Source organism: Stigmatopora argus, chromosome 1 (assembly GCF_051989625.1).
Source record: "Stigmatopora argus isolate UIUO_Sarg chromosome 1, RoL_Sarg_1.0, whole genome shotgun sequence".
Taxonomy (NCBI): Eukaryota; Metazoa; Chordata; class Actinopteri; order Syngnathiformes; family Syngnathidae; genus Stigmatopora; species Stigmatopora argus.
In genome coordinates, this window is record NC_135387.1 from 15,084,987 (window position 1) to 15,108,710 (window position 23,724).

General features: G+C 40.2%; 2 protein-coding genes and 1 long non-coding RNA gene across 3 annotated transcripts; all 3 read left to right on the top strand.

Moving 5' to 3' along the window:
* The first annotated feature begins 50 nt into the window (after positions 1-50).
* On the top strand, positions 51-10,758 carry impdh2 (IMP (inosine 5'-monophosphate) dehydrogenase 2). The gene is made up of 15 exons (XM_077603900.1): positions 51-153; positions 229-401; positions 2,584-2,632; positions 3,386-3,487; positions 3,626-3,700; positions 5,241-5,447; positions 6,038-6,125; positions 6,393-6,592; positions 7,028-7,118; positions 7,439-7,534; positions 9,016-9,159; positions 9,483-9,627; positions 9,796-9,939; positions 10,198-10,281; positions 10,459-10,758. The coding sequence occupies exons 2-15, from the start codon at positions 301-303 to the stop codon at positions 10,478-10,480; spliced, it is 1,548 nt and encodes a 515-aa protein (XP_077460026.1). The 5' UTR covers positions 51-153; positions 229-300; the 3' UTR covers positions 10,481-10,758.
* Positions 10,759-12,474: 1,716 nt separating this feature from the next.
* Positions 12,475-15,383, top strand: LOC144079876 (uncharacterized). The gene is made up of 3 exons (XR_013301929.1): positions 12,475-12,584; positions 12,880-12,932; positions 14,774-15,383. It is a non-coding gene; the product is annotated as an uncharacterized LOC144079876 (long non-coding RNA).
* A 225-nt stretch (positions 15,384-15,608) lies between these two features.
* Positions 15,609-23,693, top strand: dalrd3 (DALR anticodon binding domain containing 3). Its single transcript, XM_077608317.1, has 13 exons — positions 15,609-16,073; positions 17,092-17,399; positions 18,302-18,615; positions 18,890-18,948; positions 19,025-19,126; positions 19,207-19,271; positions 20,314-20,372; positions 20,456-20,538; positions 21,018-21,144; positions 22,039-22,097; positions 22,197-22,313; positions 22,394-22,462; positions 22,758-23,693. Exons 1-13 carry the CDS (start codon positions 15,828-15,830, stop codon positions 22,875-22,877), a joined length of 1,728 nt encoding a protein of 575 aa, XP_077464443.1. The 5' UTR covers positions 15,609-15,827; the 3' UTR covers positions 22,878-23,693.
* Positions 23,694-23,724: the final 31 nt, after the last annotated feature.

Consider the following 23,724-nt stretch of genomic DNA (forward strand, 5'->3'; position numbering starts at 1 on the left):
CATTGCAAGCTGACAAGTTGAATAACCGACTGTCTCTGATTGGACGCAGTTTGGAACGGATGTGACGACAGCACGAGCAATTAGACCGGAAGCACATGGTGTAGCGTTTCCTCACGCACCACGCTGTCTGGTGTCCACAAGGAACCATTGAGCGTATGTACTGCTTCGAAGTGGGGTTAGACGAAAATTTAAGGTGTTTTACCCCGTGCTCTCTGTATATATACATAGGCATAGCTTTATTCATCAGGCAGATTACAGTGTAGAAAACTGCAGGTCGACGCTTTGGGGTCATTGGCTCTCATGGCAGAATACATAAATAGTGGAGAAATGGGTGATAACGTCCCAGAGGACGGACTGACGGGTCAGCAGTTGGTAAACAGAGGAGATGGACTCACGTACAAGTAAGATCCTGAACTTTTTTTTGCTTGTAAATCTTCATTTCCATCATGCCAGGTTGAGGAAGGCCTTTTACTACCCCATTAAACCAAGAAAGGACGAGTTTGATGTGGAAGAACCTGCACTGATCGAGCCCTGAGTCCTTAACAGCTTCACAAACGTGGGAAAGTGAAATTTCAGAGTTGGCTAAATGTTATTGTAAAAGGTGGTCAATCAAAAATGAGTTGAATTGTAAATTCAGACTGATATTATAAATAACATATTTTTAAATAACAATACAATTGACTATTATTGTATGATATTTCATTGCCAATAATGGTGGTAGCCATCAATGTAGTTAATTCATGAAATTACCTGATTTTGAGTCTTTTCAGTGGGAATATACCAAAGTTAGGGTGTGGTCACTGTAAAAATGGTGAATTTTAATGGATCCCTGGTTTGTGTATCACAGTGAATGAGTTCATAAAGGCAGTGAACAACTGGAAATTACATCATCCTGTGTAGAAAAGTAAATATCCCAGATGAACTAATGTATATCTTTTCTAAGGTCAGACTTTCACCACCCAAAAAGCAAAATCATATCTGCCATACACTATAAATTGGCATTTTCCTCCTTAAAAAATAACTCACTTTTTCTGTAGGACCTCTTTTTTCATATTTATGTCATTGAAAGATATTGCCGCTGTCATTTTGTCTATTTTATTTCAAGTACAACGCAAATTAGAACACGGAGTTTCTATGTTCTCTCTGGACTCGGTCACACGCCTGCATTCCAAGAACATTAAGTGAAAAATGTAAATTGTCAATGGGTCTGATTGTGCTTGTGAATGGTAAGAAGCTTGCAATAAGATGATGACAAAGTTTCTGGAGCAGGTTAAAAGGTCCAAGGTCATTAGGCACAACCAGAATTCATAGATAATGCACACAAAAAAGGATTTTCACTGTGCATTGTATTCCCAAAAATATGTTAGAGTTAAGGCAAGGAAAAAAATTATAAACTTTCTTACACTGTACTTAATTTTACACATTGATGAATCTTACAGCTTTTATTATTGTCAACATCACCATTCCCTTTGTGCTCCCATCGGAACACTTATGCAGTTGCCAAACCAAACAACAGAACACAAAAAAGAAAAAAAACACTGTTTAAGATTTCATCTTTAAGAACACTGTAGTTTAAATCTCATATGATTGGTGAAGGGTCCTACAAAACTTTCAATTTTATACCCCAGAGCTACTTCAGGATTTGTATACAGCGGTCCCAGATATAGATACAGATATAGTCATAGTATTTAGTTCACAGCCCTCATAGTACTGCAATCCAAATATGAGGGTGACCGTAGTGAATCTTCATATAAATCCATGTTCTCCTTACTCATTTGGCTTATCCTCACAAGGGTCACAGCTGGTGCTGGAGCCTATCCCGGCCAGTTAACAATGAGCAGTAGGTAGTGGGCACCCTGAATTGGTTGCAACCCAGTCATAGTGAAATTTAACCTACTAAACTAAACTGTAATGCACAGTAATATCAGTTTTAGTAGTTTGAACCAATTACCTGTCAATAATGCAGGTTTTATATTCACACTTCATTAACTCGCAAGTAATTTTGCCTTATGAATATCTTCAAATGTGATGGAAAAATGTTGTCTGTCACTGAATGAAATTGAATCAGAAATTTAAAACACTGTCACATGCTTCAACCTGCTGCCTTGGTCATCACTTCTGTTTTTAGTCTAGTTGTCATCAGGCATCCATGCCATTTGTTTGAATTCAACTTAGGCATTAGTGCAATATAAAACCTTCCTAATAAACCAGTCAGTTTTGTGGCTATCATTTTCACTTTCTGAGATGGAAACTATTTAGAAACAATTGATGCTTCCTGCTCAGTCACTCATAGTGTAATCTATTAGAATCTAATTACTAATCTTAGATAATATAGTGACTAAATAACATTTGAGTTGCCTTAACCTTCATTAAAATATGTAAACACAGCATGTGTGTACAGCCCTGGCTGAAATCTGGTTAAGGCTCAAACTCATTCCCGATGGATAACAATTGCCATAAAAACATGTTTTGATTTGTTTTATGTTTGAAAGACATTTATTCTGAAAGTTGTGTTTTCCTTTACTCAGGCTGCTTCATTATATATGTCATTCTTAGAATATAATCTTGTGTTTACCTTTTCAGTGACTTCCTAATTCTGCCCGGCTACATTGACTTCACTGCAGATCAAGTGGTGAGTTGTCATTAATGGCCGTCACATTTGTTTACCAACACAGCAAATCTGATTACAGCAAATGTGTTGGGATTAGACTGCAGTAATCTGAGTTTAATATGACATTTGGAGTGGATATGGAGAATTAAACATCCCCTCAATTAAACACATTGTAAATTTATTTATTTATTTATTTTACATCAGCATAGACTTGTCTCAACTGCAGTTATGCATTTATTGCTAGTAATGATATCCGACCTTGGCTCTTGGTTTCAAGAGCACACAAGATGGGACAACAAATGTACTGAACAAATTAACACTTTGGGGAAATACAATTTGCAGTACATTTTAATGGCAGGATGTGTTTAAGACATAACTTTAAAATGTTGAATTTACCCCTGTTTAAATGTTTATTATGTTGTATTGCATTCCCCACCCTACCCTTATATTCCTTTCAAAATCCCTGGCAAGTTTCATAACTGGAGCTCACCCATGTTTGAATAAAATTAAACTGATTAAAACACTCAAAAACGGATAATGAAATAATTAATTCAAATGATAGATTGTTTGATCTTAGAAGCATTCCAGGTGCTTTAGATGTATTAAAAATCACAGCTCTCCTTGTATATATTATGCAATTATTGATTAATTCAATTACTATTTTCAAGCAGTGAGATGGTTGATGTTACCAGTCAAATAACAAAAAGCTGACTATGCAGAATCTTTTGACTGTGTCACACACAATACATGCAAATGAAAATCTTCTGTCACCAGGACCTGACCTCGGCACTCACCAAACAAATTACAATGAAAACTCCCTGTATCTCATCCCCAATGGACACGGTCACTGAAGCAAACATGGCTATCGCTATGGCAGTAAGTATGACTTTTGTTTGGCCTTTTGTGGATGTGTACCCAATGTTGTGGACAGTAAGTGTGTTTCTGTCATCTGTTTTACAATGTATGAAATTTGCAATATGGAATGATGTATAATAATGTATGGTCTTCTTTAAGCTAACAGGAGGGATTGGCTTTATCCACCATAACTGCACTCCCGAGTTCCAGGCCAATGAAGTCCGTAAAGTCAAGGTATGGATTGGTGACTGTTTTATAATGATACCTTGACCTATGACTGACCTTACTTTTTTTTTAGATACAAGTTGTCACCATCAGCTCAAATCATCTTCATAAAATATAGATGATTGCATATTGTGTATAGATTGCTGCAAATTACAGATTCATTTGTGAAACACATCCTGGTGTCACAATTTATCTGTACAGTGGTACCTCATCATACGACCGCTCGTCATACAAAATTCTCGTCTTACGGTGGAAATTTCGATCGAATAATTCGCCCGTTATGCGATCAAAATTTTGTGATGCGACCAAGCCAGGTCTTTTTTGCATATCTTTCGTGTATGACAATATTTACGAGCACGGAACGATTAATTCAGCCGAGTTTCTCCTAAGACCAGGAAACGCACAACGCGCATCCGCGGGCAAAAAGAGGGCTTTCTGGGTAATGAAGTATACTCGTGCACACAACACCCATAGGCAATGGCAACCTTTCTCAGAATAAAACTTCATTACCCACAATCAATACGTGGGTAAGCTCAACCATTGTATTTCCTTTTATTCTTTCTAAGGAAAGAAGCTCCCGCGATCGTTCTTTAAAGACTATTTCTCGTTGGCAAGTGGTCGTGCGTTATCCTATTGTGAGGACATTTGTGTGCATCATTTTGGGAATATTTTGAAGGCAATACAACAGCAAAACAGTCCATCGATAGCGAACGTGAGGGTGGAGGCGTGCCAAACCGCCAACCCGGAAAACGAAGGTAACAAAAGATTACAACAAAATTAGAATTCAGTTTTGTGTAAAGTTACATTAAACGTATGTTTGAGTGTCTGTATATATTAATACAAGTTAATTTAAATTTGTTTGTTCCTTTTACGAGTGCGTTGTCGTGGGAAAAAAAAGAAACCCCCCACCCCCCCAAACGTCTCTGTCTCCCGTCGGCGAAATCTGCCCAATTTTAGTTAGATTAAACACATTTTATTACTATTAAACCACTAGTTATGTGTTACTTTGTTAATAGAAGGCGAATTAGAAGAAATAAAACATTTTTTCCAATCCAATATCCTGTTTTTGGTGTTTTTTCAGAGGGCTGGAACGAATTAATTTGTTTTTCATTCATTTCAATGGAAAACGTCCGCTCGAGTTACGAGAATCTCGTCATACGAGTCAAGTTCCGGAACGGATTAAGTTCGTATCTCGAGGTACCACTGTATTGTACTGTTGTGGCTAAAGTGGGAACAGGAGAAAAATCACTCGGGTTAATGGCTTTTCCATTCATCAAAGATACTTGAGATATCAATGTTGTGAGTGAAGGACATCTGGTCAGGAATGAAAATAACTCAGGAAAGATATTTTATTAATTTTACAACTGTGATATTATACATTTACTTAGTATATTCCAAACACAGCATTGTGGTGATATTGTATTATTTATACTCCCCGCACACAGAATTTTATCATTGTTTTGGGGCTTCTGTTATTATTCAATGGTGTTGATTGATCCAGTACAAATATAAGCTGTCATCTTCTTCCCATTCTTCTTTCCTACACCAGAGGTACGAGCAGGGCTTTATCACAGACCCGGTTGTGATGAGCCCTAGTCACCTAGTGCGAGACGTCTTTCAGGCCAAGGCCCGCTACGGCTTCTGTGGTATTCCCATCACAGACGATGGCAAAATGGGGAGCAAGCTGGTCGGCATTATCTCCTCCAGAGACATTGACTTCCTCAAGGATGAGGAACACAATCTGCCTCTCAGTAAGGTGACTGGTATTTTACTAATACGGATGATACCATAGTTGAAGATGATGATAAGCCAAAATGCATATTGACAAACTATACACAGCAATTAGATTAATGTCCTTTCGACATGTGAGGGGAATTTTAAGTTCTTGTGCAACAGGTGCAAAAATTAAGAAATAGAAAAATGTTGCTGATTGGTATATATATGTGTACTTCATGAGTGTCCAAAACAGTCATCAAGGGCCACAATAGGTGCAGGTTTTCCTTTTAACTGTAGAAAAGGATACAATTTCAACAATCTGGTGTCTTAAAAGTTTAACCAGTTGATTGCCAGCATGGGCTTCTGGTTTCAGAAGAAACCTAATTGGTTAAACGGTCTGCGTTGGATCCGTTGGAACCAAAACTTGAACTCACTGTGGCCATTTATGGAATAGTTTTGACACCCCTGGTATACATGAATGAGGTTATATTCTGCAAATGCTTTGCTGCATTCAGCACATGTTCTCTCTCTACAGTGTAGGGTGTATTTAAATTGCAAGACTGGGTGTAATCTGCTATATTATAATGTTTCTCATTCTACCTACATCATAGTGTTTACATAACTTGACAGGTAATGACAAAGCGAGATGATCTTGTAATTGCTCCTGCTGGGGTAACATTGAAAGAAGCCAACGAAATCCTCCAAAGAAGTAAGAAAGGTAGGACAAGTCACTGTTGCCTGTGATTGTGCATTTTTGTAGTTTTCATTAGAGGTTAAAGTGAAAAAAATCATGTATGCAACATTTCATTCTCTATGATTTTCACATTAATTTCCCCATGAAAACTGAGTTATGAAATTGAATCAAACATCTGGCAATTATTGGATCCTTGATCAAGATGTCACTCTTTTAGTTTTGGTGACTATTCTGAAAAATGTTCATACCATACCATACCATTTCTCATCTTAATTTTTGTTCTTTTTTCAGGCAAACTTCCCATTGTTAATAAAGATGACTGCCTGGTGTCCATCATTGCTCGAACTGACCTGAAAAAGAACAGGGACTTCCCTTTGGCCTCAAAAGACTCCCGCAAACAGCTTCTGTGTGGTGCCGCCATTGGCACGCACAATGATGACAAATATCGTCTGGACCTTCTAGTGCAGAGTGGAGTTGATGTTATTGTGCTGGTGAGGACGATGTCATTTTAAACACATTTTTGTTAAATGACCAGTTGGCCTTTGGCCCCTGTAAGGCACTTACCCTGTTTGACATGGCTCGACTTCCCTTTAACTTTTCATTTGCAAAAACTGGCATGGCTCCCAACTCCCTAGCTGGCGATGTTTTAATTTTTTTTTCAAAAAGTTATTACTTCTCAAGATTTTCAGCAATGTAAAGTCACAAATATAACTATGGTTCAATGAATCCCGAATAGCTGCCAGTGTGATTTATTGCTCATAATCCTTGTGCTTTCCTTCATTATTGTTTGTATTGTAATGTATTTTGGTAAGTAGAAGAGTATACAGAGCAAAAGCAGTATAAGAGGCATTGGTGAATTAATTTTTCTCATATGGATTGAGATGGTTGGTTTGAATGAAAGAATAATGTGCCACCTTGACTTACAGGATTCCTCTCAGGGCAACTCAATATTCCAGATCAACACAATAAAATATATTAAAGAGAAGTACCCAAACCTGCAGGTCATTGCTGGCAATGGTAAGTACAGTCAAGCTTTAGCAAAGGAATCAACTTCAAATCCCCTTTAGCCCACTTTCTGTGGGGTCTAGCCTTTGAATGACATTTAGATGACAGCAAGTAAGATCTCATTTGCATGGCACACAACACATGCACAGGCAACCCTACACTTCCAAACTTTTTTGGGACTGACTTTTTAAAGCAAAGGCTTAAATAAGAGAATAAAGATTCTCAAATTGTGTGTATGTAGTATATGAAACATACTTTTACGTATTAATGCCTTGGAATGAGATGTTCTTATTACAGTATTTCTCCAACATCAGTTTGTTCTTGTCATTCAGTGGTCACTACTGCTCAGGCGAAAAACTTGATTGATGCAGGAGCAGACGGACTAAGAGTTGGAATGGGCAGCGGCTCTATTTGCATCACGCAGGAAGGTTAGTGGCTGAACTGCAAAGTAAATAAACAACCACCTACATGGTTCACAACCATGAATTTATAGTCAAGGACTGAAGAACTAAAATGACATCCATAGTTCACTTTCAATTAGGGCTGAAAAAGATGCTTGTGTGTGATTGGCCTCATGTACTTGGTTAATGCTTAATTGCTATGTAAGTTGACTGATCCTTATGTCAGAGAAAGAAGGTGGCGACCGATTTATAATTGAGTTTTTTTGACTGTGGAAATTATTGTGGATTTCTAGTGCATTGAACCGATTGAGGCAAAATGGAGTGCATTGTTTGACTGATTCCAGTAGAGACTTGGGTATTTAAACAATGTAGGAAGTTTATTTACAACCATGTATGTCAACTCCTGCGGGCAACAATATTTTGCTCAAAACTGTACTGATATCAAAACAGGTGTTTAGTTCAATCTCTTAAACAATAAATTAGTTATACTATAACCTTAAACCTGCGAATGCTCGAATCAGAAGTCTGAAAAACCCTATTCATGACAATTTCAACAATTCTTACCGTAATAATGCCTAATATTTAACAGCTGCACAATTTGTGTAAAGTGGTACCTCACAGTATCCTCTTGATATCTCTTCGTCCATATACTCTCCCATCTCTTTCACTCTGTCCTCCCCTTTTTCTCTGTATGGTATGTTTGGTGGTGATGTGTGCAGCTACCCTGAGTATACCTCCATCAATAAAGCTTCACAGCCCTAAAACCCCATCCACTGTTACGGGATTCTCCAGTAAGTTGTCTCTCCTGCCTCAGCTCATTTTTTAGCCTGCTGTGGGCTCCCTCCCATTGGCTATTTCAGCCTGATGCATTTGTTGTTTAACTGGTTTAGATTGGTAGAATTAGTTGTAGATCAAAGTTGTGGGGTATGGGGCTTTTTTTTGCTTGGGATGTTCGTGTGACATCACTAATCATACCACTCACATTAGTGGCTTTCTCCCTCTACTTTCCAGAATGTGTGGTCTCTTGTCATAATGACATTCATGAGACACCTAAAATGTACTGTATGTCTTCCATCTTCTTTCCATATTATCGCTCAAATGGTACTCACAAACCCGGACCTAAGTTCAGAGGGAGGGCAGCTGAGACGTAGCTCATTACCAACAAAGGGCGCTGAATAAAGCATAGATGTGGCAAGTCTCCTTATCTGTTCAACACCAAAGGAATGACTTAACAAGCAGCTGTGACAGGTCGTTTATGTTAGCCGAGGCTGTCGGCAGCACACTTAGATCCTGATGAGAGCCTAATAATTGTTAAATAAGTCCGATATGCATGTGCAAAAAAGTGTGAGTATCCCAGTGGGCATATTGCAATGTTGCGGTTCAAACGAGACATTGTTCAGGCTCAATTTTTGCACAAGTGAATGTGCATTTCAAAGACTGTAAAATAAGTCATGGAAAGACTGTTTACTTTTACTTGTTTTAATGCTTCTCTTTTATCATCGTAACAGTACTGGCGTGCGGCAGACCTCAAGCCACAGCAGTTTATAAGGTGTCGGAGTACGCTCGACACTTTGGTGTGCCCGTCATCGCTGATGGGGGCATTCAGAACGTTGGACACATTGCCAAAGCTCTGGCCCTTGGTGCATCCACAGGTATTGCACTGCTAGACCCCCTGTTCATGCGATGATAACATCAAATAATACATTGATTGAAGCTAGCCAGAATGGCATCGGAGTGGTAAACGATCACGAGTCAAAGTTCTACGCTTTGCGATAGGAATCTGACCCCCCTGTGTGGAATTTGTACTTGTTCTTGCGTGAATTTCAACTACTTTTCAAAAGCACATCAAGTTGTGCAAAATACAATGAAAGAAACAATACACTGTTATTGATTATTGGAAAATAGTTTCTGAGGTTTCTCAACCATTTTTTTCTGTCACTATACAGTCATTTTAATTTCTCATGTTATTGTGCAGTGATGATGGGCTCTCTGCTTGCTGCCACCACCGAAGGTCCTGGAGAATATTTCTTCTCAGATGGTGTCAGGCTAAAGAAGTATCGAGGCATGGGCTCCCTTGATGCTATGGACAAAAACTTGGGGTCCCAGACGAGATACTTCAGGTGTGAAAGTATAGACTAATCATTCATTCATTCTATTCCTCAAGAGTTGCGGGGGTGCTAGAGTCCATCCAGGACAACTGTATTCAGGGGACACTCACTACTTTAAATCATATCTTTGTTGTTTGGTCGTTATGACAACTGACTGTATGGGTGTACGTGTGCCCACAGTGAAAGTGACAACATCAAAGTTGCTCAGGGTGTTTCAGGAGCTGTGCAGGACAAAGGTTCCATCCACAAGTTTGTTCCCTATCTACTGGCTGGCATTCAACATTCGTGTCAGGATATTGGCACCAAGAGCCTCAGTCAGCTCAGGTATACACGGATGGCATTACGGGGGTTGGGAGCGCTACAGTATATGCTGTGAGATCGTAGGCTAGTGTACCTAAATTCTTGTCATCTCAACTTTGTAATTTCGGAAACATGTACTTATTTCTACGCTCCCCTCGGCTCGACTTTCTTTCTTATAAAGAAAGTTCACACGATTACAGCCATATGACAATTCAACCCATTGGAAGCAGTTCGATATGCTTCCATTGCGATCTTACAAATGGTCGTCTTGTCTTGCGTCAGAGCCATGATGTACAGTGGAGAGCTGAGATTTGAAAAGAGAACTGCATCGGCTCAAATGGAGGGCGGCGTCCACGGTCTGCACAGGTACGCACATGCACGGGACGCCACATTAAGCCATTTCGCAACACTTCCTGCAATTAGGACAGGTTTTTCCATTTCAACGGTTGTTCAGGAGGCTTACTTGAATCATCACTGGTGCCATTTTTCTTGGCAGGAAATGCCAAAATCAGTCCTGTGATTTTTGTTTTCTTTTTATGACAGTTATGAAAAGCGGCTCTTTTGAAGAGGATTTGAAGAGGATCCTTCAGCTGAACATTAGCCTTTTATGCAACCATGCCAAAAGTGTCCAGGTTGTGGCATATTATTATGTTACACATCAGTGCATTTCACTTCATGAAGTCTTCCATTTTTAGCATCTTCTATGCATCTTTGAGTAATGTGCTCTAAGCCTTATCAGTCAGTGCACATGTGACTGTCCTATATTACCTTCCATGTTATCACGTGCCTGTTACTCGCACTTCTTTGTTTTTGAAAATAAAAGTTTTTTTTCCCACGTCCTCATTTGATTTTGTTCTGTGCATATTTTTTTTAGTACTTCAGGTCAAGTCAAAAGTATCTGCATAAATAATTGTTTTTCAATGGTTTCTTTTTTCCCCATTTTGATATGTGGTCATTCTATATACATATACTATAACATTTATTGTATATGTAAATATACATGATGCAGTAAAATAATTTTAATGTTTTCCTGGAATAACCTCTTAAAAAGCACCCTGACCCATTTTGCATTTCCAACAAACAAAATGGTGTGGCAATGTGAATAATCATGGTGTTTGATATTTTCTGCAGCGAATATTGTTTTAATATCCTATATATTTTATAAGATATCCTTTATATCTCTGAAAATAATTGGGATAAGCAATGGATGGATTTTTAATTAAACTTGTACTTTTATTCATTTTCTGAACTTCTTCATCCTCAATAGGTTCACAGGGGTGCTGGAGCCTATCCCAGCTGACTTTGGGCAGAGGCGGGGGACACCCTGTATCGGTGGCCAGCTGATCGCAGGGCACAAGCAGACGATCAACCAATCGTACTCACACCCATACCTAGGGGCAATTGAGTGTCCAATCAGCCTACCACGCATGTCTTTGGAATGTGGGAGGAAACGTGTGTACCCGGAGAAAACCAACACAGGCCCGCGGAGAACATACAAACTCCACATAGGTGGACTGTCCTGGATTTGAACCCAGGACCCCGGAGCTGTGAGGCCAACATGCTAACCACTCAATCCGCTGGGCTGCCCCTAATACTTTTAATAACACTTTAAATCAAAGTATAGTGTTATCTCGATTATATATTAATATAATTAATATATTAAATATTAAAATATACATTTTTCGATTATCGTGTCCATGTCTGGTCTACATTAACCACGATATTCGAGGGATTACTGTAATGATCAACAAGAAGAGGAAAGTCGACTACGTACTGTGCGACTACAGGCTAAAGGTCTACAGTTAATCAATCAGCTCTGATACAAAAAAAAATGAGTTTCAAGGTTGAATTGATATTGGCCCATACTATATAGCAACTAAGTCATCATACCTGTCAACCTCTGCCGATAACTGCCCTTATAAATGATTATGATTCCCCTTACAAACCCCCCAAAAAACCTTACAAACACCGTACGAGTTGGGCTCCTGCATGACTGGGCAGTAGAACTTCAAATTTAGTGTCTTCGGCAAGAAAGGAAGCATCATGTGACACACACTTCCACCGGACTTTCCAGGCCTAACATGAGACCAACCTGGGGGAATGGCACTGGTCACACTCCATTGGTCTCACCTGCCTAATGTCCTCATCCGTTAGGGTAGCTCCTTATTGACATAAGAAAAAAAATCAAATGGTATCAGGTTTTGAGTTAGTTTGTTATCATCTGTCTAGTACTTTTTTTTTTTAACTGTGCCCTACCATTGGCATTGTTAGATGGGATAGGCTCCAGCACCTTCCGCAACCCTTGTGAGGATAAACGGTATGAAAATGAATGAATTGATTAATATATGAAGTTTGACTGCATCTTTGCAAAGGTCTTCGAGATCTTTTGCATAATTTATGGCAATATAAATGAACTTTACATGACTTCACTTGATATGCACTTTGTCATGTTAAAAGTTTGAAATTGGTTGCCTAACATTTAATCATACAGTGCACAAAAGGATATTAGGTTTCCCTTTCCAGTTGAGAGCTGAATCAGGAAGAGAAGGAGGAGTTTACTCTTGTAGTTAGAAGTGAAAGTGAAATAAATTTGATGGGCTTATAAGGAGGAAGTTGCCACCAGAGCAGGAGGAGGACGAAGAAGGGCAAGAGGACAGACCGTAGTGCTGGTGAGATTTACAACACACGTGCATACTTTCTCACAATTTCTTTACAGTTTGCGTGGGTCGTTTGGTTTCCATTTGTGTGGCGTATCAGAAGCCTGAGGCTTCATCTTGGCAGTGAATGTGTCATTCTTTGATCCTCATCAGCGTCTGAGTCCCAAAACTGAGTGTGTCCGATTCTGAATGTGTTTACGACTTTCAAGTTCAAACTGCTGGAAGTACTCGTATCCCTTTAAGTGTTCTCCATGCAGCTTTGACATCCTGAAAGCGTTGAGTTTTACTTTCCTTTCTGATTCAACAGGTTACTCAAGATAAGGCCCCGCCTATGATTAATGCCAATGAAAGAGACAGCAGGTGAGTGGACAGCGTAATCTTCAGGGACAGTAATTTTGCGTGTGTCAATGTGTTTTTCTTTGAGAACAAATTTAGAATGAGCTACGATTGCCTGGTTCCCTTACACAGGCTGACGCGGATCCTACAGGCGACCCAAAAACATCGGAAATATGTCTCCTCAGATCGATATCCATACATCCTGAGAATATACCAATCTCAGACGGACTCATCCACCATTAATGAAGGAGTAGGCTTTTTAATTTGCGTCTTCCGAAAGCACAACAGACACAAACCGACTTTTTGAGACCTCGGTCTAAAAATTGAAGGACGCAAAGGCCAAGATCATTCACACAAAAATGGACAGAAACAGACTTTTTATGCGGTTTCACTCACTCACAAACAGTTGTATTGTCGGAGAAATCTTAAGTCATTTAAGATCTTTTTGGAATCAAATTAAAATACCACAGAAGTAATTTATAACTGGAGTAACATCTCAGAGCAAAAGTGCTTGAATTACATCTAAGGTGCCTCAGATTTCAGCCTTTATGTGATTCTGTTTCCACTTGAAGATGTCAGATTACGAGAGATTATTTCAGGTGCAATTTGCTTTTGGGAGGAGACACCAGGAAATTGTCTAAATTTGTAAATGTGTCCTGCTTTTTTTTAAAAACTATACATATATTTATTTATCTATATGTAAATATTGACAAAAGATTAAAATGTCCACTGTATACGATGCAATTTCACAAGGAACGTGTAGTTTTGTAAAGAGTCTGATTTTGTCTCCTTTTCAGCATGTTATCAGGTCAAGATTCATTGGCGGGAGGGATTGTAACGGAACCCATAATGCAGCTGTGACTGTGACCCCCAGCTGGTTAGGGGCTCCGTTTCTACCCCACCATGCATAAAACATCTCAACACTTGAGATGGCCACATCATCTTCTTTAAAAAGATGTTAATTATTTATGACAGGAAAAATATGAACATCATTGTTTTGTTACAGGATATTGCATTGTAAAAATGTTAGAAGAGACAAAGGTGTTTTTCCTTGATGACACGTTTTCTCCCGGCTTGCTTAGACAACAGAATGCGACCGGGTATTCCGTGTCAGCCAAGAATTATACCAATTAAAAATGGCCACAGAGGAGCAGATTACAAATGTGATCAGAGTGTTTAAGTATAATTCACTGATTATACTGATGTACAATGTAAAAAAAAATGACTTCACTATCAAAACTCATCAAAACAAGTTAACAATTTGTTGCCATTTTTCTCACGTCATTCTTTTTGGCAGACTACATGTATCACACTACAATTGTTGCATAGATAAAATATCTACAAGAGATGATTACAACTTAAAAATACACTTGTCAATTGTGGCCTTCATTCTACCTGTGCTTTCGTGGTTTTCTCCTGCTTCCTCCCACACTCAAAATATGCTTGATTTGTTCTAGTACACAAAATTTTTCAAAGTGAACGGCATTGGTTATGTGTCCATACTAGCATGTACTCTGTGATTGACATTTAGAGTCATTCATGAACTTATGTGAGTGGTAATTGAAGAAAGGAGCATTGTGTGTAGATCACTTTATTTAGTCTTTTGCACCGCCATCTGGTTGCCAGCTAATTTTAAGGTACAATTATCCAAACAACCACAACGAAAGGTGTGTAGTCAACCTACCAAGCATGTTTTTGTGACGTGGGAGGGAACCACAGTAAAAGTTCAAAGCCCATGCACAGACACTGAAAATACGTCATAACTTTCTTATTTATTAGTCCCCTTTGGTTAGATTAAAGGTGCGGTTAACACAGAATCTCTATCTCATCTCATCTCATTTTCTGAACCGCTTTGTCCTCATTAGGGTCGTGGGGGGTGCGGGAGCCAATCCCAGCTGTCTCCGGGCCAGAGGCGGGGCACACCCTGAATCGGTGGGCAGCCAATCGCAGGGCACAAGGAGACGGACAACCATGCACACTCACACCCATACCTAGGGGCAATTTAGAGTGTCCAATCAGCCTACCATGCATGTTTTTGGAATGTGGGAGGAAACTGGGGTACCCGGAGGAAACCCACGCAGACCCGGGGGAACATGCAAACTCCACACAGGTGGATGTGACCTTGATTTGAACCCAGGACCCCAGAGCTGTGAGGCTGACGGGCTTTAACACAGAATATTTGATTGAAATAATACGAAATAAACAACAAGCATGCTTTGTCGCAGGATAGCGTGCAATTGGAATGATTTTACTTTGTTGATTCAGAGGCCAAGAATTCTTGCATTTAGCTATTCTATCTGTCAGTCTGCCACTTTTTTCATTTTCTTACATTAAAGTTCACTGCCTTTTGTACAAGTTAGAAATTGTCTGTAGTGTTTCATTGTGTCCTATGTGGCGTGCCTCAAGTCACCTTGTATGCACTCAATTGCAATTGATGACATAAATTCTTAATAAAACAAGTGCTCAAAAAGTCTTAGTATTTGGGAAACCAGCAAATCATAAACCGTATACACAATTATTGGTATTAGTACATTACTCTGGGGCCTGATGCCCAATTTTAATGGTGCACATTTTGCACATTTTGTTCTTTTCATTTTATGCCATTACCAAGAGTGACGCTTTTTGCCCCAATTGGTTTGCCTTTTGAGGGGCGGAGTCTATGTGATTTTTCCTTCTGTCCAACCCGGAAATGCTCTCGAAACGGAACACAAACTGGAGTCAGTAGTTCCGCTTGGGCAAAAAAAAACACCCACCCGATGCGCCCCTTTTCCACTTGAGCCAATAATTGACATCGACGAGCTCTCGTGTGTGTGTGTTTCCCCCCCCCACGCTTTAATGAAGCCAAATTTCCACTCACCTCGACCACAGATGTAACAGCATGGCGTCGATGTGCTTGTAGATGCACCCGTTTGTATTGTTATGATAACGATGGAGAACGCCGAGGATTCGTCTGCACCCCTCCGTATCACTCCCACGGTCCGGTCGCTGAGCTCCGCACTGCGGCCCACGCGCCGTAGTGCGGTCGACTCTGGCCGGAGAGACGGCGACAGGATGTTCCCGGATCCGGAGAAGCTGTGGTTCAAGGAGAGCAGCGCCAAGAACCTCCGAACCCGAGACTTCTTTTCACCGAGTTCCATGTTCAACACGCTCTTTGCGGACGGACAGGTTGGCTTCTGGCTTTACAACACTTACCTTCCGTTTATAACTCTGTAATTAATTAAACAACAAACACTATCAGGAGAAACTCATGTAAGCACAACACAGTTCCATTTACCTAAAAAGCTGTGCGATAATGTGTTCTACCGACACGTTCAGCTATATGGAAACATGCAGATCTGTAAAAACCAGCCATAATAAATTACCTTGATTTTGCTACTTATAGCTACCAGGATATGATAAAAATAAAATTGACATTTATTTTATTCTATAATTTCCCCAAATGGCTAATACGGGGGTTCTGATATAGTATCATGCAGCAGCATTTCCAAAAAAGGAGAGTAAAATTCCTAAATGAAAATAATTTATAAAGACTTGTACAGTACTTAATACATGGTTACAACTACCCAATACAGACGTTGGGTCACTTTCCAAAAACAAAAAAGGCCATGGGTTATTATTCTGTCATCACATCAACTGTACACTCCACAAAATCATTTTTAAAAACACTGACTAAGGAGGCCATAGTTAAAGAGCATAGTGATCGACCCAACGGTGTGCTCGAGGCGATAATTACATACCCATGAGTGCTTGATCACAATATAGGTCAAACAGTCATCCTCAATTGCAATTATTTATGTACAAAAAATGCACAGCATCGTGGGTGGACTGGAGTCTATTCTAGGTGAAATTGAGTCAATGATCCCTACCAACCTTCTCAGTCAAGACAAATTAAATATAATTTGATGGACTTCCTTCTACACGCAAACTAAAGCATAATTCCTACGTATTCTGGTTGGAAACTAAGTATGGAAAAACATACCTGCAAATAACTACTGTAAAATATGTAAACCCCCGATGAAAAACAACAGCAAGGGACTCATCTCATCTTCTTGCGCTTCATCCGAAGTCGGGTCGCGGGGGCAGCAGCTTCAGCTGGGAAGCCCAGACTTCCCTCTCCCCAGCAAGGAACTATACAATGACTTTGGACACATTGAACTAATGAACAATTTTTGTTTCCACAAAGGTTCCTCTGGCAGTGATGTCCAGGATTCTATCTGTTCGAGGCCGTGGCGTCCTCCCTGTGGCAAGTGGAGAAGTAATGGATGAGGGCTTGAGGGTGAGGGTGGACCGTGCTGCAGCCTTCAGGGCTGTACTGGAGAGCGGCCTGACGCAGTACCTGACACCTCCTGAGCAGAGGCAAGGCTGCGTGGTGCTCAACTGTCCGGCCCTGCACCCCAAACCGGAACCCCCGACTCCGGACAGCCTTACTTTGGGACAACTTAGGACCATTCTGTTGGCCGACCACACGGGGGCACTGTTGAGAGGACAAGGGTAAGTTAGATTGAATTTCCGCTTAAACTCACAATAGTCGCAGGGGTGCTGCAGCCTATCCAAACCAACTTGGTGTACCAGGGCAGAGGTAGTGGCCAGCCAATCGCAGGGCACAAGGAGTCATGCTCCCATCATGCTCATATAAATGAAATTTCCCGAATACGGGACAAATAAATTTATCCAATCCAATCCAATCCAATCCAATATCTAAGGGCAATTTAGAGTGTTCAGATAGCCTAGCATGCATGTTTTTCCGATGTGGGAGGAAACCGGAGTACTCGGAGAAAACCTGCGCAGGCCTGGGGAGAACATGCAAACTCCACACAGGAAGGGCCGAACCTGGGATTGAACCCTAGATCTCAGAACTGCGAGGCTGACGTGCTGAGCACTCCTCCACCGGGGCACCATCATTTTAATTAAAAAAAGTGTCTCAGTCGCCGCAATTCAAAAACATTAGTCACTTTATCAGTATATACACATGAATAAAAACTGCTAACAGGCAAGGAATGTCCAACAGTGAGTTGTGTGCATGCACATGGCTCTGAGTGGGTTTAGGAAGGCTCCTGCACGGGCGGACAAGTGGCTATTGAAGGCTGTGGATTATCTCTCTGAATGGCCCTTGGGACAAAAGTCATTCCCACCCCCCGCGTTTTTCAGCAAGGGTAGCGTAATCATCGCCACTTCAACTCTGGGAACAGAACGTGGAAGGTTTCCCATAGACTATTACGTATTGTGAGGAGGGTGCTTTGCTCAGTAGAGATGTTTTTTGTTGTTGTTTTAAAGTATAGATATTGTTTTAAAATATTTGTCCAGGGAAAAGTATCTTTTCAATTTTCTCTTGAGTACTAGACCAAATGTGATATGTGCAGCCTATGACTGTTCTTTCTTGGCCACTATTTCAGGTTTACAGTGTCTATGTGCCCTCTGCTGCCCAAAGACAGCGTCATTGTCAACTTCCTTCGCGCTCTGGGAATCGACTGGCCTACATTCCCCGACAATTGGACCAACGAGGAGCGAGAGGAGAAGATTCAGGATGCGCTGGAAAAGTCAGCATACCGAGAGAGGGAAATTGAGAAGGACAGGAGGATGAACGGCGGGCCGGGCAAGAAGAATGTAGACAAAGTCGAGAATGAAGGAGCAATCAGGATAAACTTAAAACGAGTGTTTCAGGACGAGGGCTTGCAAGGATACGATCCCAGCCTCGGAACATGCACAGGTGAGTCTACTGTAACCTGAGGTTGTTCTAAATGGACCGCATACACTATAAGCATTATGGCTGGATTTGAATTCATTGCTATTTTACAAGGGAATAAGGAAACTTTTTGTCAAAATGTAAAAAAATAAAATACACATCATGTAATGGAAGTATAAAATAGTCCAGAGTGTCTCCATTAGAGAATAATTCACATGGAACGGAAGGGTTAGATTGATGACTTAATTAAGCAGTGTGTCCCCTGAAACCTGCCTTTTATTGGTGCAAATGCATTCAGTCCACAGAGACAGTGTTTCCCATCTGGCACAACTGGATCTCGCCGCAGCCGACTGCACAGTAAGACACCACACATACGTACATAAAGGTCCACAACAGATCCATAAACCGATGACATCTACACAACATTTTGTAGGTTATCACGGCAACCACCTTGCACGTGACTTCTTGTCAGGATGAGTTCCGCCAGCAGCAGATAGCAATGCTGTGGAGAGCCAGTGGGGCGATGCACACTCAGGTAACCACACACGCGCGCACACACACACAGGGCACTAACTTGAGTTGCTATTTTTATCTCGTGCTCTTGGGTGTGTGCAGAGACATCTGGTGTGTGGACCTGTCAAGACACCTGCTTCTCAACTCTCAGCTGCACAGTACTTGCAGTAAGACATCATCATGAGCATTTCTCCTCTCATTCCTTCTCATTACAAATTCTCTCCTTATTAGAATTTACTACTTTGGATTTATGAAGTAGAGTGCACCTAGAAAACTCCTTCCCTCTATTAAAACGCACTCACTGACAACAATAGACGTCCAATCCATTTTGACAAAGAGGACTTCTAGTGGTTATTCACTGCCAAGTTCTTTCAGTTCAAATGGCACTGAAACAAAATTATTGACTGTCAGTCCTGCGAGTTCAAATGGCTTAGACGTCTATTGCCCTCACTGACAGTGAATGGGGGGTGGAGGTGCACACCCGTGTTTTTTTAAGCATATGGTATAATTTAAAGCACACTCGGCTCGCAATTTTGCCTTTAGTTGATTAGTGAAAAAATTCACAAGCGACTGACACCCAAAAGTGGTAATTTTGTCTCTTTGAGAAACTTGTTACGTACTCCGTCCCTTCCTTATGTGACCCCATCACTACAACATTCTTACTTTTGCTTTTCGAGGTCTGACGTTTGAGTATATTATAGAAATTGACATTTTCCTTAAGTCTGGAGGAGAGTGAAATATAGGCATGTGAATCATCCAACAGTAGTGTTAAAAGAGGTCCTTGTCCTATGCATTAAAAAAATACCTTTCCTCTTAAAAAAATTGGAAAATGATTCAATTATAAAACTTTCAGTGTGTCCTTTCGACTTGGAGTCTGCCCAAGTACTAAGTGTTAGCTAAGCTGCCGCATGAGTTGCAATTTGTCTTGAGGCGGGCCCCCAAGGAGGTGGGGGGGCACGTGGTGGAGGGAAGGACGTGACACACGTCAGAGCAGAGGAAGGATCTGGGAAAAAGGCGGACATCGGACCACAGAGTGTTTCAGTTGCTCCTACTGGCAGATAAAAGATTTTTCAAAACCTAGGTGAAAGGTGTTAGAAAAACACCAGTGTTTTTAATCAGGCAATGACCATATCGGATGATTAAAACATTCAAATTTGAATGCACCACACCCCCTTTAATTAAATGTTTTTTCTGTTTCCCTTTCAACAGGCTTAGAAGAGGTCAAATGAAGGAGGCCTCAGAGATGAAGTATGGGGATCAAGTAGAAGGTATGTGCGTGCGCATGTGTGTAACAGTCACGGTTAACCGTAGCTGGAATAAATGAACTGTATTTTCCCTTCACATTTTGTAGGTCAGACATGGGATGACATCATCAGGGTAATGAGCTCTGCCACAATCAGATTTGAACTACTCTCGACAGTCCACACCAGTCCAGTGAGTCCGCAATACCACGCCGTCTTTCGTACAGATATGGAATTATTGTAAATGTTTAACAGACTTTTGGAAAATTGGCCAATTAATGGCCCATGATGGCTACCGAGAAAACAGGACCCATTTTACTCTATTTACTCTACTCAACTAAATGACAGATAAAGTCTTGAAATGTCCATACACGGGCATTTTAAAATACAGTCATACCTCTACTTACGAATTCTTCTATGTACTAAAATTTTCAGGTTACACCATTTTTTATATGCAAATGAGTGACTCGAGATACGAAAAAGATCCAAGTTACGAAATCCCTCAAAAAGTAAATGCGTTTCCTTATCCGTTATTTTATTGAGAAAAAAATTTCCAATTTTTTTTTCCCCAAAAAGTTCTGGAACCAATTAATTTCGTAAGTAGAGGTACGATTGTATTTGATTCTTAAATAATAATAATAACCCCTGGATATGTGTGAATCCACATTTCAGGTAACGCTGGATGTCCAGACAGAAGGCGGCGTATCTACCAAAGGGCCAAGAGGCGGCGTGTTTGTCATGTACAACTGCGCAAGACTGCACACATTATTTGATAGCTACGATCGAGGAGTGGAGAAAGGTGAAGTTATGTTTTTTTTTTTCCGGATCATACGGTGCACTTAAAATACTTTATATTTGTCCCAAAAAATGACAGGACGCCTCATAATTCAATGCATTTTCTGCATGAATTCAGGTTGTTAAATTGCTCAAGACACACATTCATCATTTGTGAAACTCATGAACACAACACTAAAACAAATAATGAATAAATAGAACAATAAGTACAATGTTACACAAAAAAAACAAATGACAAATGCAGTACATTGAGGCACTAGTGAGTTTAATTATGAGTTGCGATAAATGTATGAATCTCTTTTCATTCATGTTATATTTAACAGTACCCAGTTGCACTTTAACTACAAGTGACTCTTTTCATGTAGCACATCAATAAGTTCCTTATTTCTACACTTTTTTTTAAAATACATTTTTGGGGGGGCAATTTAAAACAATTCTCAGGTAGACAAGATATGCTTTTTTTCTCAAATCACCACCCCTATCAACAAGAATTACAGTAGATTTTTTTGCATTTTGTTGTTTTGCTGTGAGCAACTGCAAGTGTGGGACTGCAGATTTTGTTACCATGACGACTAGGCGGAACAGCTTCTACTTCTGGAGCAGAGTCCAGTGTGTGTGTGTGTTTGTGTGTTTGTGTGTGTGTGTGTGTTACAACAAGCATCTGTAATTGACTTCGGTGCGGGCAAGCATGGAATCGATTCCCGCTCGGTGGCAGTGTGGATGGTTGTCTGTCTCTTTATGTACCCTGTGACAGACAGGCGGTCAGTCTAGTGGTCACCTGGGGTAGCCCCAAACACCCCCGTCCCTCACCGGGATAAGTGGTGTTAAAAACCTCCATAAAACAAAAAAACAAAAAAACGTGGTTATTCCAGATATGATGATATTGCATTTTTTGCAGGTTTGTACCCAGAAATTCCTGATAGTTCAGAACTGGACTTTTCTGCCCTCAAAGAAGAGGTATGCTGTCCTAAATTTTATGGAATCAAAACATTTTTTTCCAACTCAACTGTTTTTGATACTACTGAACGAACTGGTGGGGAATGTTTTTTTTTTCAGGGAGAGTGGCTCCTACTCTTCAATTACCTCATTCCCTTCTCTGAGTTGCTGGACCAATCAGGACAAGCGTTGGACAGTGAAGGGGCAGGGGCTCGCGTCAGCCTGAAAACGGAACAGGTCAGAAGATAACCGGTTTGGAGAATTCACATTGAATGTGAAACCTTCTATTGAATTGCTATTTCTCTCCCAACGCTCAGATTTGCAAGTTTTTGGTGTCTCTCAGTAAAGACTTCAGCTCGTATTACAACAGAGTCCACGTCTTGGGGGTGAGGCCATGTTTGGAGTTCTTTATAGAAGCGTTAGAAGACTGTCACCAATAACTGTTGAATCTTTAATACATCCTTTCCCTTATCTCTCCCTATGTTTTTATTTTATTTTGATTCGAGTGCATTTGACTAAAATTATAATTATTTGTGAGACATTTGTTTGAGTTAAAATAGATTTAACCAGTGTGAATATCACTTGTGTCCTTCCAAGTACTGTAGTAGGTTCCATTGTATGTTAGATTTATGTTCTTGCTGAGTAATGTTAGAGGGATTTTTCTGTTTTTCTCTCTCCCAGGAGCCATTGCCTCATCTCTTCAACCAGATGTTTTGCCGCCTCTATCTTTTGAGAGCTTTGCGGGAGCTCTACCACAGCGCCCTGGAAACCCTCAACCTTCCACCCATTCGGCAACTTTAGCCTCCATATTCTGTGTCTTGCTCGGTCGGCCCTACCTGCCACTCGCCTGTAGCGTTGTGTTCCATTTTTATTCCATATCTGTTTTAATATCTCAAATCAATGTGATGTGGCCTCATTCCCATTCCCCTGAAGCCAATGAGTTGTGCACCTAAACACACCTTACAGTAGTTTCAATCTCTTTTTAATGTGATGCCATATTTCAATCTTGAACCCTAGTCTTTGTGCCAAGTATACGAATATTTCATTGTCTCAGCACAAAAACCTGCTTATGATGAGCCATATTCCCAAATTCATGTGATTTAGCTTCCTTCAATTTATGTATACCAGACAAATATTTATTATACAATTTATAAACAGGCCTGTACAGCAAAGTTATCCAAGATGTAGTATGAATCTTCTAAATAGACATTTTCGTATGATTTCTTTTAGTCTAGTCAGGCCATCAAGTTAATGCACGAAAAAGCATGAATATATTGTATATGAAGATTTTTGTTTTCTAAATAATTATTTATAAATGGATGGGAGGGGGAACATCAAAATTCATTATTAATCAATTATATTACAAAGTGATCCATTTCACTTCAGCTATTATGTGGCATCCTTATTTTTCAAACGGAATTTTGAATAAATGTCACCTACCACTGCATGAAATTCAAATGTTGATATGCCTAACTTGTTTATATTTTTAAATAACCCTTTCTTGTTTTCATGACAAGGGTAATGGAGGGAAATTTGAAAAAATGATGGTGCATTCACTATAACTGTTATTGGCCTGTGCATCTATGCTCATAGTATTAAAACAGAAGAAGGATTTTTGTCTGTTTTTATTATCACCCTCATTTCTCAA

What these genes read in the sequence shown, in the direction of transcription:
- impdh2 (XM_077603900.1), top strand. Translation starts at nt 301, where the DNA reads ATGGCAGAATACATAAATAGTGGAGAAATGGGTGATAACGTCCCAGAG. An exon ending in GGCCCTTGGTGCATCCACAG is followed by an intron (nt 9,160 to 9,482) that starts GTATTGCACTGC and finishes GTTATTGTGCAG; the next exon opens with TGATGATGGGCTCTCTGCTT. An exon ending in AAGAGCCTCAGTCAGCTCAG is followed by an intron (nt 9,940 to 10,197) that starts GTATACACGGAT and finishes GTCTTGCGTCAG; the next exon opens with AGCCATGATGTACAGTGGAG.
- dalrd3 (XM_077608317.1), top strand. Translation starts at nt 15,828, where the DNA reads ATGATAACGATGGAGAACGCCGAGGATTCGTCTGCACCCCTCCGTATC. An exon ending in CAGCCTCGGAACATGCACAG is followed by an intron (nt 18,616 to 18,889) that starts GTGAGTCTACTG and finishes AAATGCATTCAG; the next exon opens with TCCACAGAGACAGTGTTTCC. An exon ending in GTGGGGCGATGCACACTCAG is followed by an intron (nt 19,127 to 19,206) that starts GTAACCACACAC and finishes GGGTGTGTGCAG; the next exon opens with AGACATCTGGTGTGTGGACC.